We start from the raw sequence: 14,602 nt of genomic DNA, 5'->3' as shown, positions 1-14,602 counted from the left end.
CCGAGTTCAACCCCCTGTACCAAAAAACCAAACAAGCAAAAAATGAATATGACATGAGGCTTATTGTTGAAGTATCTATTTTCTGTATAAGCTATTCTTCGATATCTAACTAAGTCACATGTTAGTATTTCCCAAAACAGATCTTTCAAGAGGTAGTGAGTCCTACAGTTACCAAAATTATTTTCTTATTATTTATATTAACTTTCTCTACAACCTTCTTTGCCTCCTTGACCAGTCACCCTGCGGTCTGTTCTCATAGCACTGGGCATCCCTGTTATGGCCCTCTTCTCCCCCCTTGTAATTACCTATGGAACTGTCTAACTTCTTTTGTGGGGTCTAAACTCTTGGCATGGGGACTTGGGGAAGGTAGGGGAAGGACCTAATGGGTCAGCCAGTCCCAATATAATGAACCCCAGGAATTGCCCACCTGTCCTACCCTAAATGAAGCCTATATAACCCAGATCCTTGTTTCAGCCCATCACCATTTTCTGCCCAGAAAATGAGCCACACCAGGGTTATACCAATTGACTCTGCCCCTAAATACTGAATAAAGAAAAGCCTGCTGATCTGAGGTTTTCTGTTTCATGTGTGTGTCATTTGTCTTTACAATACCCCCAGCCCTTATTTATATTTTATTTAGAGACAGGGTCTTACTGTGTTGCTTTAGGCCTTGCTAAATTGCTGAGGCTGGCTTTGAACTCTTCCTGCCTCAGCCTCCTGAGCCACCAGGATTGGGATTACAGGTGTGTGCCACTACACTCAGCAAATATCTGTCTCTATTACTCATACAGTGTCTAGCTGAATGGATGACAAAGAGTAGTTCTTTTTACTGATTGAAGAATTTGCCTAAGAAGTAGAACAGCCATATGCTGGTTGTCATGATGGAGCCAGTGCTGAGTCTCTGAGGTCATTTGTTTTCACATGGTGACCTTCTACCACCTTCCTTTATAAACCCTCTACAGTGGCATGCCCGGCTTGGTGGTGTAAGCCTGTAATTCCAGAAACTTGGGAGGATGGGGCAGAGGATTGAAAGTTCCAGGCCAGCCTGGAAAACTTAGCAAGACCCTGTCACAAAATAAAATAAAAAGGGCTGGAGATGTACAACTGGTAGAGCACCCCTGAGTTCAATCTCCAGTATGGAGACCCTCTACAGTAAGCTGGGGCAGACAGGTGCCTCCATTTTGCATTGCCAGGGGTCTCAGGGGAAAGAGTAAATTTTTTCCAACTGGCTGAGAGTATGTTTATCACTTTAATTCTGTCAGCCAGGCATCTGGAAAACAAAAATCACAAACTTGCATTTGTCTCTCTTTTTGCTTTTATTTCCAAGTACTATACTTTTACGTTAGAGATTTTTTAAACATAAAAACTACTCTGCAGGGCTGGGGCTGGGGCTGGGGCTCAGTGGTAGAGCGCCTGCCCAGCATGTGTGAGGCACTGGGTTCAATCCTCGGCACCACATAATAAATAAATAAAGAAAAATAAAATATCTTTTAAAAAAACCCACTCTGCATACAGATAGGAGAAAAATTCAAGGTGTGCTTTTAGAATTTGATTTTGGGACTTATGTTCTCAGTGGCTAGAGAAATATTGGCATATTAATATATCATTTGTATACCACAATGTAAGCAGCATCTGCCATAGACATGCTGGGACATGCTGGGACTCACTAAGTTGGTAGCCATAAGGAACAGCAGCCATTGTACTGCTTAGTTATGTCTGCTTGCAATTGATAAAGAGCTATAAGGGGCACTAGCCATAGGCATGCTTAGCAATGACTGGTTACAACTGATAGGAAGCACAGCTCCATGGACATGCACAAAGAACATGCAGGCTGCAATTACATCACCTCGATGGACATAACCAATGGACATTGACTTTCACTGGGTGTAACCAGTCACCAATATACAACACCAACGTGGAACTGTATTTAAATTACTGCTCCTGCCACATTGAAGAGTTTTGCTCTAAGGCCATCAGTGAGACTGGCTGCCTTGCTGTCCATCCCTGGACCAACTCCACCATTCCCTGATGTCCATTCATTGGCTGGAGAGAACCATCAGACAAGGACAACATCTGCTCTTTGGGCTAAGAGAAGTCGAGTGGCATTGGAGGTATTTTAGGGCTCATGGTTGCCCTAGCATTGTGTGATTTGCTTATAGTGTTAATTAGTGTGCATTGAATGCTAGTTGGAGTGCTCCCACACATCCACCACTTTTTGCATTAACTGTTTATATTTGATGATTGGTGTGGTTGAATATATGCCTCAGAGTAATTATTAAGAGTACCGCTACACACATCCTCTACTTCCGTCTCTATTTCTCCATGCTGTTAAAAAAAAAAAATCACAATTGTCTAAGGCAGATACACTGTTCTTATCAAGCTATGGGATATGCTGGATTTCAAAGTAGTAGCCATACAAATTTCTTTATTTAAAGGTTTTTATTTTATTTTATTGTAGCTGTAGATGGACAGAATGCCTTTATTTGTTTATTTTTATGTGGTGCTAAGGATTGAACCCAGCGCCTTACATGTGCTAGGCAAGCCCTCTACCACTGAGCTACAGCCGCCCCTGCCCCACTTACGATTTCAATATTAGCACACATGAGAATGTACCAGCAAATAAAGTGACTTCTTTAATAAATAATCTTGAAAAAATAACTTAGAGTGCTTGCCTAACATGTGAGATGCTCTGAGCTCAATCTCCAATACTACAAAACAACAAAACAAAAAAATCAAAACAGAAAAATAAAAGTTTTAGAACACATACACAAAATCAGAGGATAGAGATATTTTAAGTATTGTTTACAAACTAGTGTCAACCTGTAACTTGTTAGTTACTGGTCTGGGTCAAGTTAAAGTACTGGTATTGAGAGTATGAATTTAAAAATTCTTATAGCAATTTTGCATTGCCCTCACATCCAAGTCAATGATCAATGGTCATGTCTAATATAGAAAAGTTTAGGTGTCGGGTAACTTGGGTAGTGAGTTCAACATGCAGTATGAGCTGTGAATTAGTCCTAAACAATAGGACTACCTATCAGTCTGCAACAAATTAGATAACGAAATACAAAGCAAAATAGAATCTTCATCATAGTTAGGAACACTGTCTTAAGATTTGGGAAAGAAATTCTCAGCCACACTTAACAAAGCTGAAGTTCCTCATACCCAGTAAACAACAAAATCTATGAAGGATTTCTATGGGAAAAAGTAATTGTCATTTTAGCAAAAAACAGAAACTGATACAATCCCTTCATAGACTTCTTTGGGAATCATATTAACTTGGTCTGGAGACTGGGTTCAATCCTGGCTGGCAGAGAGGAAGGAAAGAGCATGCCCTTCGTTTCTGCACTTACACTGCTGCCATAAGTGCACACAGCAAAAAGAATCCTAACAGTGTAGCGGATAGGCTGAAGAGTAGGAATCAGATGTGATGCTCCATCTGCACAAGATCACAGCAAACTCCAAATTCTTACTGTAAAGAGATTGAGGTCTTCTGAGGGTGTAGCTCAGTGTTAGAGCACTTGCCTAGCTTGCATCAGGCCCTAGGTTCAAACCCCAGTATGTATTTGCACGTGCGTGTGTGTGCACGCGCACGCGTACAAACACACAAACACACACACACACACACACACACAAAAGAGAGTTCTTCCATTCCAGCTGCGCATCACACACAGAACCCATATTATGGGAAAGAAACACAGGGCTTGAGTCACTAGAGGGAAAACAAGAAACCTGGATGCTGCAATGACTCAGACTCAACATTACTGACTACCAAGAGCCTCTTTTGCAAATAAACGCATAACCCTGCTCTTGGCTAACTAGGAACAAAGATTTACTTATTTGGGTATCTACATCTGTGCTGAGAGTAGACATGGGTCATTTGTGAGATTGCCACACTGGCAGCTTAGAGCTTGCTGCCTCCCAAGAGCTCCTTGGGAGAACCAGGAAGTCATCTGACTCAAAGGCAGGAAGTTCATTGGTTGGCCAGCAGTCTACAATTTTGGCCACAAGTTTTCATCAGATGAATTCCGGAGCTGAGGCTAACTTGCATGGGCATTGGAAGATGAGTACTAGGGGCCAGAAGTAGCGTGTGTGTGTGTGTGTGTGTGTGTGTGTGTGTGTGTGTATGTATTTGGAATAGAAACTGGGGGTGTTTCACCACTTTCATCCTCAGCCATTTTTATTTTATTGCTTAGGGCCTTCATGAATTGTTGAGGCTAGCTTAGAACTTGAGATCCTCCTGCCTCAACCTCCTCAGTCCCTCAAACTACAAACATGCATCATCATCACACCTAGCTAGACATAGATATTTGTAAATATAGGAAGAGAGAATAGAGCAGCCATGCTAAAAAAAAAAAAAAATCAGAGATAAGAAACCAGATTGAGCAAGGAGTGGTGATTTATGTGGCTCCAGAGGCAGAGGCAGGAGGAGCGTAAGTTCAAAGCCAGCCTCGCAATTTATGGAGGCCATAAGCAACTTAGCAAGACCCTGTCTCCAAAAATAAGTGTGAAGGGAAATCATATGGAAATGGTAGGAGACCCTCAATGTTACACAAAATTACATATAAGAGGTTGTGAGGGGAAGGGGGGGAAACAAGGGAGAGAATTGAACAACAGCAGATGAGGTAGAGAGGGAAGATGGGAGGGGAGGGGAGGGGGGATAGTAGGGGATAGGAAAGGTAGCAGAATACAACAGTCACTAATATGCCATTAGGTAAAAATGTGTGTAACCGATGTGATTCTGCAATTTGTATTTGGGGTAAAAATGGGAGTTCATAACCCACTTGAGTCAAATGTATGAAAGATGATATATCATGAGCTTTGTAATGTTTTGAACAACCAATAAAAAAAAATAAGTGTGTGGGGGGGAAGCTGGGGATGTGGCTCAGTGTTTAAGTGCCCTTGGGTTCAATCCCTGGTACCAATAAAAGAAAAAAGAAACCAGATTTAGCTCCAAGGGAATAGCTAGCTGTCTGAAGACTTATTTAGTACACATTTGGGCCCAGTATTAAGGTTTTCTAGAGGTCAAATGACAAGGTCAACAAGCTGGAGATCCTGTAATGTCGGCAGCTTCAGTCCAAACTGAAGATCTCAGAACCAGGGGAAGGTGCTGGTTCTGTAACTTCATGGTCTGGGAAACATGGGGTTCTGATGTCCAAGGAAAGGGGATGAAAAGTGTATCCCAAGGCTGGGATTGTGGCTCAGTGGTAGAGTGCTCTCCTGGCATGTGTGAAGCCCTGGGTTCAATCCTCAACACCACATAAAAATAAATAAAAATGTATCGTGTCCATCTACAACTAAAAATAAAAATTTATATTTTTAAAAAGCGTATCCCAGCTCCAGAGATAGATACAATTGTTTTTATTTATTTATTTTTTGGAGTAGGGGGATTGAACTCCGTGGCACTCAACCACTCAGTCATGTCCCCAACCCTATTTTGTATTTTATTTAGAGACAGGGCCTCACTGAGTTACTTAGCATCTCACTTTTTGCTGAGGTTAGCTCTGAACTCGCCTTCCAAGCTGCTGGGATTACAGGCAGACACATCTGCATTTTCTGTTTTCTCTCCTGGACCCTAATTGTTGGTGCCCACCCAATATTGGTTCATTCAGATTCATGCTGGTAACCTCTGGAAACCCCTTTACAACTCTCCCCGAAAATAATGTTTTACCAGGTTTCTGGGTAGTCCTTAATCCAGTCAAATAGACACTTAAAATTATCGATCAAAGGGCAACTACTGAACTGGGTGGGAGGTGGCCCACACTTGTAATCCCAAATACTCAGGAGGCTGAGGTAGGTAGGAGAATCACAAGTTCAAGGCTAGTTGGGCAATTTAGAAAGAATGTCTCAAGATAAAATAAAGAAAAGGGCTGGGGATATGGCTCAGTGGCTAAGTGCCTTTGGGGTTCAATCCCAAGTACCAAAAAAAAAAATTCTGATTATTAGAACAATTGTATGAAACAATCTGTATATAACTATACTGTAAGGACTATACTATTGGGAACTATTTGTATTTAACAGTATAAAGGAGGTGAATAGGAACAAAGCTGTATTGCAGTAAGAAAATGACACTAGATTGTATCATAGGAACCATAGAGAACAAAAATGGTAAATAAGACTTACAACAAATACTAAAAACATGTTCTTCCCCCCCCCCCTCTTTTCAACTTCCTGGATTTATACCATGTAAATGCAGTAAAATAATAGTACCAAAGCAGAAGAGGGAAAGGAGCATTTTAAGACCAATGTTTCTATATCACACTGGATTTAGTATAAATCTAAAGTAATTAGTAAGATGCATATGACAAGCCCTAGAGTAACAACTAAAAAAAAAAAAAAAAGTGGGAGCAGGGTGTGATAGTGCATGCCTGTAATCCCAGCAGCTTGGGAGGCTGAGACAAGAGGATCCTGAGTTCAAAGCCTGCCTCAGCCAAAGCAAGGCACTAAGCAACTCAGTGAGACCCTGTCTCTAAATAAAATACAAAATAGGGCTGGGGACGTGGCTCAGTGGTTGAGTGCACCTGAGTTCAATCCCTGGTATCCCCCCAACCAACCAACCAACCACACAAACAAACAAACAAAAAACAAAACAAAAAACAAACAAACAAATCATAATGAGATACCACTTCTTACCCAATGGAATGGCTGAAATCAGGAGCAAAGAGTGTTGGCAAGGATGTGGAGAAGTGGGAACCCTCATACATTGTTGGAGGGATTGTAAAATGGTACAGTCAGTTTGGAAACTAGTCAGGCAGTTCTTCAAAATTTGACCCAGGGATTCTACTCCTATTTATATATCCAAGAGAGACAAAAATATGTTTCCATGAAACAACTCAAAATGCTCATCAACTGATGAATGGATAAAGAAAACAGAACATTCATATAATGGAATATCATTTGGCACTAAAAAGGAAAGATATATGCTACAACGTGTATGAACCTTGAAAATGTTAGGATAGGAAAATGAAGCCATTACAAAGAACATCTGTTATATGATTGCATTTGTATGAAATGTCCAGAATAGGCAAATATAGAGATAATAGATAGATTAGTAGTAGTTGTATAAAGCTAAGGAAGATGGAGTGGTAGCCAAAGGGTATGATCTTTCTTCTGGGGGTGATAAAAACATCTTAAAATTGATTGTGATAATTGCATAACTCTGTGAATGTCCTAAAAACCACTGCATTGTACACTTTCAAGTGGGTGAACTGTAAATGAATTATATTTCTATAAAAGTGTGAAAAAAGTTCATGTATGAATAAAGGAATCTAATTACAGAAACAAAATAAGGAGGGTATATGAAAGTATTGGGTTTTTAATAGAACTATATTGAAAGTTACAAAATCTAAAGTAAACTAGTTTGTAATAAACTCTTAAAAGATATTTGCATTTACTGAAATTAAATTTTATGTTTTTGAAAAGATGTAACTTTCCTTACAGGAGGAATATATTTAATCTAAAAGCACATAGTTATAGATATGACTCAGATGTCAACATAAAGGGCATAAGTGAAAAAATATAATAGTTATAAAATATTAAAATGAAATTGCAATAGCCTTACAAAGCTATGAGAGGGTAGTTTATTTATAAAACTGTACTTATGAGTATATATGCCAAGATGTATGGGACTTATAAACAGAAAAGATTCAAAGATACCTTTTACTAAATTCAACAAATTTGGTTTCAGAATGAATTTTTTTTATTATGGCAAACACAGTATCATGTTTAGAAACTTTGATAGACAGAAATAGTTGTGTCATATATATTCCTTTGCTATTTTCACATCTAATTTTACTTAAAGTATTAACATTATACATAAAAAAACCAATAATTTTAATAAGAAATTGTTCAGTTTTACTTGCAACTTTGAGAGCCAAAATTCTAATACATATTGGAATCTAAAAGCTATTAGGAAATAGCAATAATAGAGACTACATATTTTAAATATTGGACAAATGAAGAGAGCATATATTGAGATATAAATCGAAAGTATTTTCTAAAAGATTCTTAAATATACAGAATTAGTAATGTATGTTCCTTCAATATTCAAGCATTAAAAATGAATTTACCAAAAAAATCAACTTATATACAATTTTAAAAAACCCTACCAAATGAAAAAAAAAAAAAAAAAAAAAGAGAGAGGCACTACTTTTATCACAAAAGGCATCCAAATGTTTTAACAGTTTAAAAATAAAAAGGGTCCAAAACAATTGACTCCTTAGAAACAAAGCTTCTATTTATTAAGATGGCTATTCAAGAAATTATAATCTATTTTATGCACATTTTTCAGTCACAAATTTTATCACACTTTGCCTTCCATTTCTATTGCTTTTTGAATCAATATGGAAGAATGTTACAACATTGAGCCTACCGGTAATTTGAATTAATATTCTGAAAGAAAAATGCTGTATATACATAGAAAATAATGAAGAAAAAAGTTAGTGCTAAAGAACAATACATACTCAGGTTGTAAAACTCTACCAGGTTAATTAAAAAAAAAAAAAAAACAAGAGGCAGATGGTGAAGTTAGAAAAAACACAAACCAGCTGAGTCAATATTACAATTACTTTATCAAGTAGTTTTATTTGTTGGTTGGTTTGGCATTTGGGTAGATAAATAAATTAATTAAGGAGGCTAGAAATCCTTAACAAAGATTTATTACTGAATTGAAGCTAGTAGTAACAATAAAAGAGGAAAGATTTTTTTTAACAAAAATCTTTTTAGGTTTTTTTTTGTTTGTTTGTTTTTGTAGTGCTGAGGATAGAAACCAAGGCTTCATGTATGCTAGACAAGTGTTCTACCACTGAGCTATAGCCCCAGCTCCAATCTTTTATTATTAATAAGGAAAAAGTTACCATCATTTTCTTAGAAAAAAGAAAACATGCAATATTTTGGAGAAAATAAAAAAAGTAAACTTAGAAATACAGAAGTTAAGGCACTTATTTCAATGAGTTTGCAAAATCCAGGGCAAGGTATATATTGTATTTCTCTGAGAAATCCCTTCCATCCAAAACCCATTAACTTTGATCCTTTAATAGATTTTTTAAAAAAATACTTTCTTTTAGTTGTAGATGGACAAATACCTTTATTTTGTTTATTTATTTTTATGTGGTGCTGAGGATGGAACCCAGGGCCCTGCATGTGCTAGACAAGCTCTCTACCGCTGATCCACAACCTCAGCCCCTTTAATAGATCTTTATTGTCAAACCTAACAGCCATAAGCTACCAAAGTATAATTACTTGCAGAATTGTTAATTTTTATTACTCTACAAATAAGGAAATAATTAAATAATTTCTACTAATATTGTTTTAAATACAAATATTTGAAGCAAATACAGTACAGTTGAAGCAAATAAGTTTCTCTCATATTACTTTTCTCTTTGAATTTATGCTGAATGAAAAATTCATTATTTAAAAATTTTGATTAAAAATTTCTTCAAGTCTATTTTATTTAAGAATTTAGTTGACAGAAGCAAAAAGCAACTAACACAGAAAACAAAATAAAACACAACAACCCAAACTAATTCAGAATGTAATCATAATATATATCAATAAAAATTCAATTAAATATTTCACACTACATAGAAAGTGGGGTGTCTGTGTTCTCTTCAAAATTTGCAAGCTGGCTTTTAAAGTACAATGTTTTACATGCTCTAATCACAAGAACTACCATGTACTATTCACTGTGCACTTACGTAACCGTGGTAATATTTTCATAAAACTTGATGTTAAATATGAATGACTCACTACTAAATGTACAAAGTCAATCTGAAATATGTTTCCTGTGGTTATCATAACATAGTTAAAACAATTATATACAATAATGAAATGAGAACCAATGAAACTAAAACATCAGATACGACACTACTGTCAAATAATTCTTAAGCTCCAATGAAGCAAAGCATTCTAGTATTACTCTAAGAATGCATGTACTTTAAAAAAAAAAAAAAAAAAAAAAAAAAATATATATATATATATATATATATATATATAAAACATGTATATATGTGTGTGTATAAAAACAGAAAATAAAGACAATGGAAAGATAGTCCCTTCTAATGTAGTAATTTAGAATTCTGAAAATGTAATTTATACAGTCCTCTAACAAGTGAAAAGTTGAAAACCTGTGCATTGAACAGGTATACAAGGTAAAAGTGAAAATGTACTCATTTTATCAAAATGATACATCTATACTAAATCTTCCTAAAAAGGTCAAATTAATTATTTTAGAATTTATTTTATTTTTTGGTATTGGGGATTGAACTCGGGGGCACTTGACCACTGAGCCACATCCCGAACACTATTTTGTATTTTATTTAGAAACAGGGTCTCACTGAGTTGCTTAGCACCTCACTTTTGCTGAGACTGGCTTTGAACTCCTGATCCTCCTGTCTCAGCTTCCTGAGCTGCTGGGATTATAGGTGTGCGCCACTGTGTCAGGCTTAGAATTTATTTTAATAAATGATTACAAATATTAAAATACTCAAAGGAACAAAGCATTTATGCTGTAAAACTGTGTTGTAAATTTTATTATAACTGTCATTTTGTTCTTAATGATGAAAATCATACCACAGTTTCTTAAATAACATTGCTTGGGTTCTAGAATAAACATATCTGTATGCAGAGGTATGTTTAACAGCATCTGCATATATATATGTGTGTGTACATACACACACACACACACACACACACTTCATAAAGTTGGTGCTCACTGTAGTGTACATATTCTAATTCTGACAAAGTTTTTACTTAATACTTCCATAGAAACCATGTGAATAGATCGCATACCCTAAATTCGTATTTTTAAAAAAATTCTAAACATTCTTTTCAAGGTCTATTTAAAAAAAAATATATATATATATATATGTAACAAAAGTTACTGTTTTATCATGATTTAAGTGTTATCAAATTAAAGGACATAAGTGAAAAAAGATAATTGTTTTAATAGTTATAAAATAACAAAATGCAATAACATGCGCCTGTATTACAAAGAAAGTGCAGGAGAAGATGAAAGCAGTTTCATGGCAAATTCAGGATATATTTATGTATATCCTTGAAAATCACTTTCTTTTATATAATTTCCACTTTAATTTAAATGTTACATATTTTCAACATTTAAATTAGTTTTTATTGTCAAATTTTAGTTGCTATAAGCCACTCAACAAATACCTTCAGAAAGTTGAAGAATAATCTTTCCTTGTATTATATAACTATATCACATTAAGTATTAATTAAATATTACATTTGAGACATAGGACAAATTCAAATTCAAGATCAATATTATGATAGAAAGATTCATGGGGAAACTTGCAATAGGTAAATCTTTAAATACTATGTAATACTAAGGAAAAAACCTGCCTGGAATATTGCGGAGTGATAGATTTGACATTTTTCTGTTTCCCACAAAATCCTGGACTCAGTTAACAGCAGGAGGGAAAAAGGAGCAGCAGCATTTCAAATGTTCATACTCTGATTTGCAACAGACACCATATAGGTAAAAGAAAATCTCATTTTACTTCATGTGGCATAAGTTTTTGAAATGAAGGCTCTATTATTTTTCAAGATTGGAAGGATATCACAGTGTTGATTTTATAAACAAAATAGGATCTGTTCCAGTATACTCTAGTAAAATAATTCACATATGGAGAATAGTTAATTTTGACCTCATGACAAAATCGTCCATATTTTGAGTAGGTTAACTTGTCACCTTCTTCACAAACCACCTATCAAAAGATAAAAAAAAAAAAAAAAGTAAAACATTAAAAAGCTTGTTAAGCTTGAAGGAGAAATGTAATCCATGTATAAATGACCACAGTTACATGAAAAAAAATTCTAAACATGGACTGTCAGATATGTCCCATGTTAGCAAACACAAGCCTCTTCATAAGTGACTCACCATGCCCACTAAATGCTTTAACTTTCATCAGATTATGAAAGTATAAATTATCTCCAATTTTTAAAAGATTTAATCCTAAAACTTGGCAAGTGTTGTTTTTTTAATTCATTATCATTGTTCTGAAGAATCATACCATAGAGACTACTAAGGCTGAAAAATGAACATATCATACTCCTAATGTATATTCAAACTCTTCTTGTGCAGAGTCATAATTATTCAGTAAGCAAGTAAGTCTACAGAAACTTATCTACAAAAGTGCAAACCTTTATATTCTTATCTAATGATGTTCACTAAAACAGCTTAACTCACTTGACTTTTTTTAAAATTTACTCTTATGTGGTGCTGAGGATCAAACCTGGTGCCTCAACATGTGAGGCAAGTGCTGTACCACTGAGCTACAGCCCCAGCCCCTTGACTTTTATTTTTAATAATAAAATACTAAATATTATTCTAATGCCTTTGGAAAGATGACAGAGAGACAACTTTAAAAATAAAAGAATGGATTAGCTTAAGTCTATGCAGGACATTACATGAAAGACATGGCTAAATCTTTATTTTTTTTTAATTTTTTTTAAATATTTATTTTTCAGTTCTCGGCAGACACAACATCTTTGTTTGTATGTGGTGCTGAGGATCGAACCTGGGCCGCACGCATGCCAGGCGAGCGCGCTACTGGTTGAGCCACATCCCCAGCCCATGGCTAAATCTTTAAAACAGAGCATCCAAGAGCAGAATAGAAAGGCTACACACAGCAACAATTATTGAATAATAATATTTACTTACATTTCCCTGTCACAATAAATCAAGTATCAATAAAGAAAACTCAAGGGGCTGGGGATGTGGCTCAAGCGGTAGCGCGCTCGCCTGGCATGTGTGCGGGCCGGGTTCGATCCTCAGCACCACATACAAAGAAGTTGTGTCCGCCAAAAACTAAAAAATAAATATTAAAATTCTCTCTCTCTCTCTTAAAAAAAAAAAAGAAAACTCAAAATGGTGCAGGGGCTGGGGATGTAGCTCAGTTAGTAGAGTATTTGCCTCGATGTATCAGGTCCTGGGTTCAATCCCCAGCACCCCCCCACACACACACACACAATATGTATGGAACATATAAATGGTGGAAGTTTATAATGCAAGCTTAAGGGTCGTAAAAAAAAAAGATGAAAATCTCTAAAACTAATTTTTATTCTCCAACCTGGTCTTGGATGGTATAACAAAGAGCTATGATTATTTAGGAAGGGACAGAAAAAAAATCTTGGCTGCAACATAAACAAAATATGCACTACATCATAGGACAACCTGCTAAGCTTTTCCTGAAGCCCCCTCTCTCCACTTTTCTCAGGAGCAAAGGCATTCATTCTAGCCAACGCTAATTATCAGCTATACAAACTCCCCTGTCAGTCTTCTTGCTTAACGGATATAGTACATCCACTGCAGGCTGAGAAGCAAGTAAGTCTGGAAAAATAGCTGAAATTTATGTAAAAATTAAGATCCAGCTAGATCCTACCAATTAAAGTAGCACTGAATACATTATTTTTTGTGGATAACGAGGACTCATTAAATAGGCACTGTTTGATTCAGCAACCATCTTTTTCTAGATATGAATCAAATTACTTGAAACAATGCAACCAGAGGCTCTTTAATTTTTATTTTTTCATTTTGCATCTGTCTTCTTTTTTTCCTTTTTTAAAAATTTATATATGACAGCAGAATGCATTACAATTCTTATTACACATATAGACCATAATTTTTCACATCTCTGGTTGTATACAAGGTATATTCACACCAATTCGTGTCTTCACACATGTACTTTGGATAATAATGATCATGTTCTACCATCATTTCTAACCTTATGCCCTTCTCCCTTTCCCTACAACCCCTCTGTCCTATCTAGAGTTCGTCTATTCCTCCCATGCTCCCTCTCCCTATCCCACTATGAATCTTATATCAAAGAAAACATTCAGCATTTGTTTTTTTGGGGATTGGCTAACTTAGCATTATCTTCTCTAACTCCATCCATTTACCTGCAAATGCCATAATTTTATTCTATTTTATTGCTGAGTAATATTCTATCGTGATATATGCCACATTTTTAAAAATCCATTCATCTATTGAAGAGCATCTAGGTTGACTTCACAGTTTAGCTATTGTGACTTGTGTTGCTATAAACATTGATGTGGTTGTGTCCCTGTAGTATGCTGTTTTTAAGTCCTTTGGGTATAGGCCAACAAGAAGCACAGCTGGGTCAAATGGTGGTTCCATTCCCAGTTTTTCAAGGATTCTCCATACTACTTACCATATTGGCTGCACCTATTTGCAGTCCCACCAGCAATGTATGAGCGTACCTTTTTCCCCACATCCTTGCCAACACTTATTGTTGTTTGTATTCTTAATAGCTGTCATTCTGACTGGAGTGAGATGACATCTTAGAGTAGTTTTTATTTGCATTTCTCTAATTGCTAGTGATGATGAACATTTTTTCATATATTTGTTGATTGATTGTATATCATCATCTGAGAAGTGTCTGTCCAGGTCCTTGGCCCGTTTATTGACTGGATTATTTGTTTTTTTTGGTGTTTAACTTTGTGAGTTCTTTATATACCCTAGGGATTAGTGCTAGGATGTGTGAGGGGTAAAAATCTATTCCCAATCCTCATAGATTTTTCTTTTGCTGAGAAGAACCTTTTTTTCCTCTATTAGACGCAGGGT

The 14,602-nt window shown here is 35.9% G+C and overlaps 2 protein-coding genes across 6 annotated transcripts in view; one reads left to right on the top strand and one right to left on the bottom strand.

Annotated features, from left to right (window-relative positions):
• The window catches only part of TP53INP1 (tumor protein p53 inducible nuclear protein 1), a 182,652-nt gene that overhangs the window by 122,813 nt on the left and 45,237 nt on the right, over positions 1-14,602 (top strand). The gene's annotated exons all lie outside the window — the stretch shown is intronic.
• The window catches only part of DPY19L4 (dpy-19 like 4), a 66,153-nt gene continuing 59,818 nt past the window's right edge, over positions 8,268-14,602 (bottom strand). For all 5 annotated transcript variants that reach the window (XM_081266121.1, XM_081266125.1, XM_081266122.1 and 2 more), the window contains one exon: positions 8,268-11,723. In XM_081266121.1, coding sequence (XP_081122247.1) covers positions 11,559-11,723 — 165 coding nt within the window. In that variant the 3' untranslated portion in view covers positions 8,268-11,558. The remainder of the gene's footprint in view (positions 11,724-14,602) is intronic.

The sequence above is a fragment of the Spermophilus citellus genome (genome assembly GCF_964194105.1).
Source record: "Spermophilus citellus genome assembly, chromosome: 14".
Taxonomy (NCBI): Eukaryota; Metazoa; Chordata; class Mammalia; order Rodentia; family Sciuridae; genus Spermophilus; species Spermophilus citellus.
The sequence above is the reverse complement of the archived record's forward strand: the minus strand, read 5'-3'. Positions and strand labels throughout refer to the sequence as shown.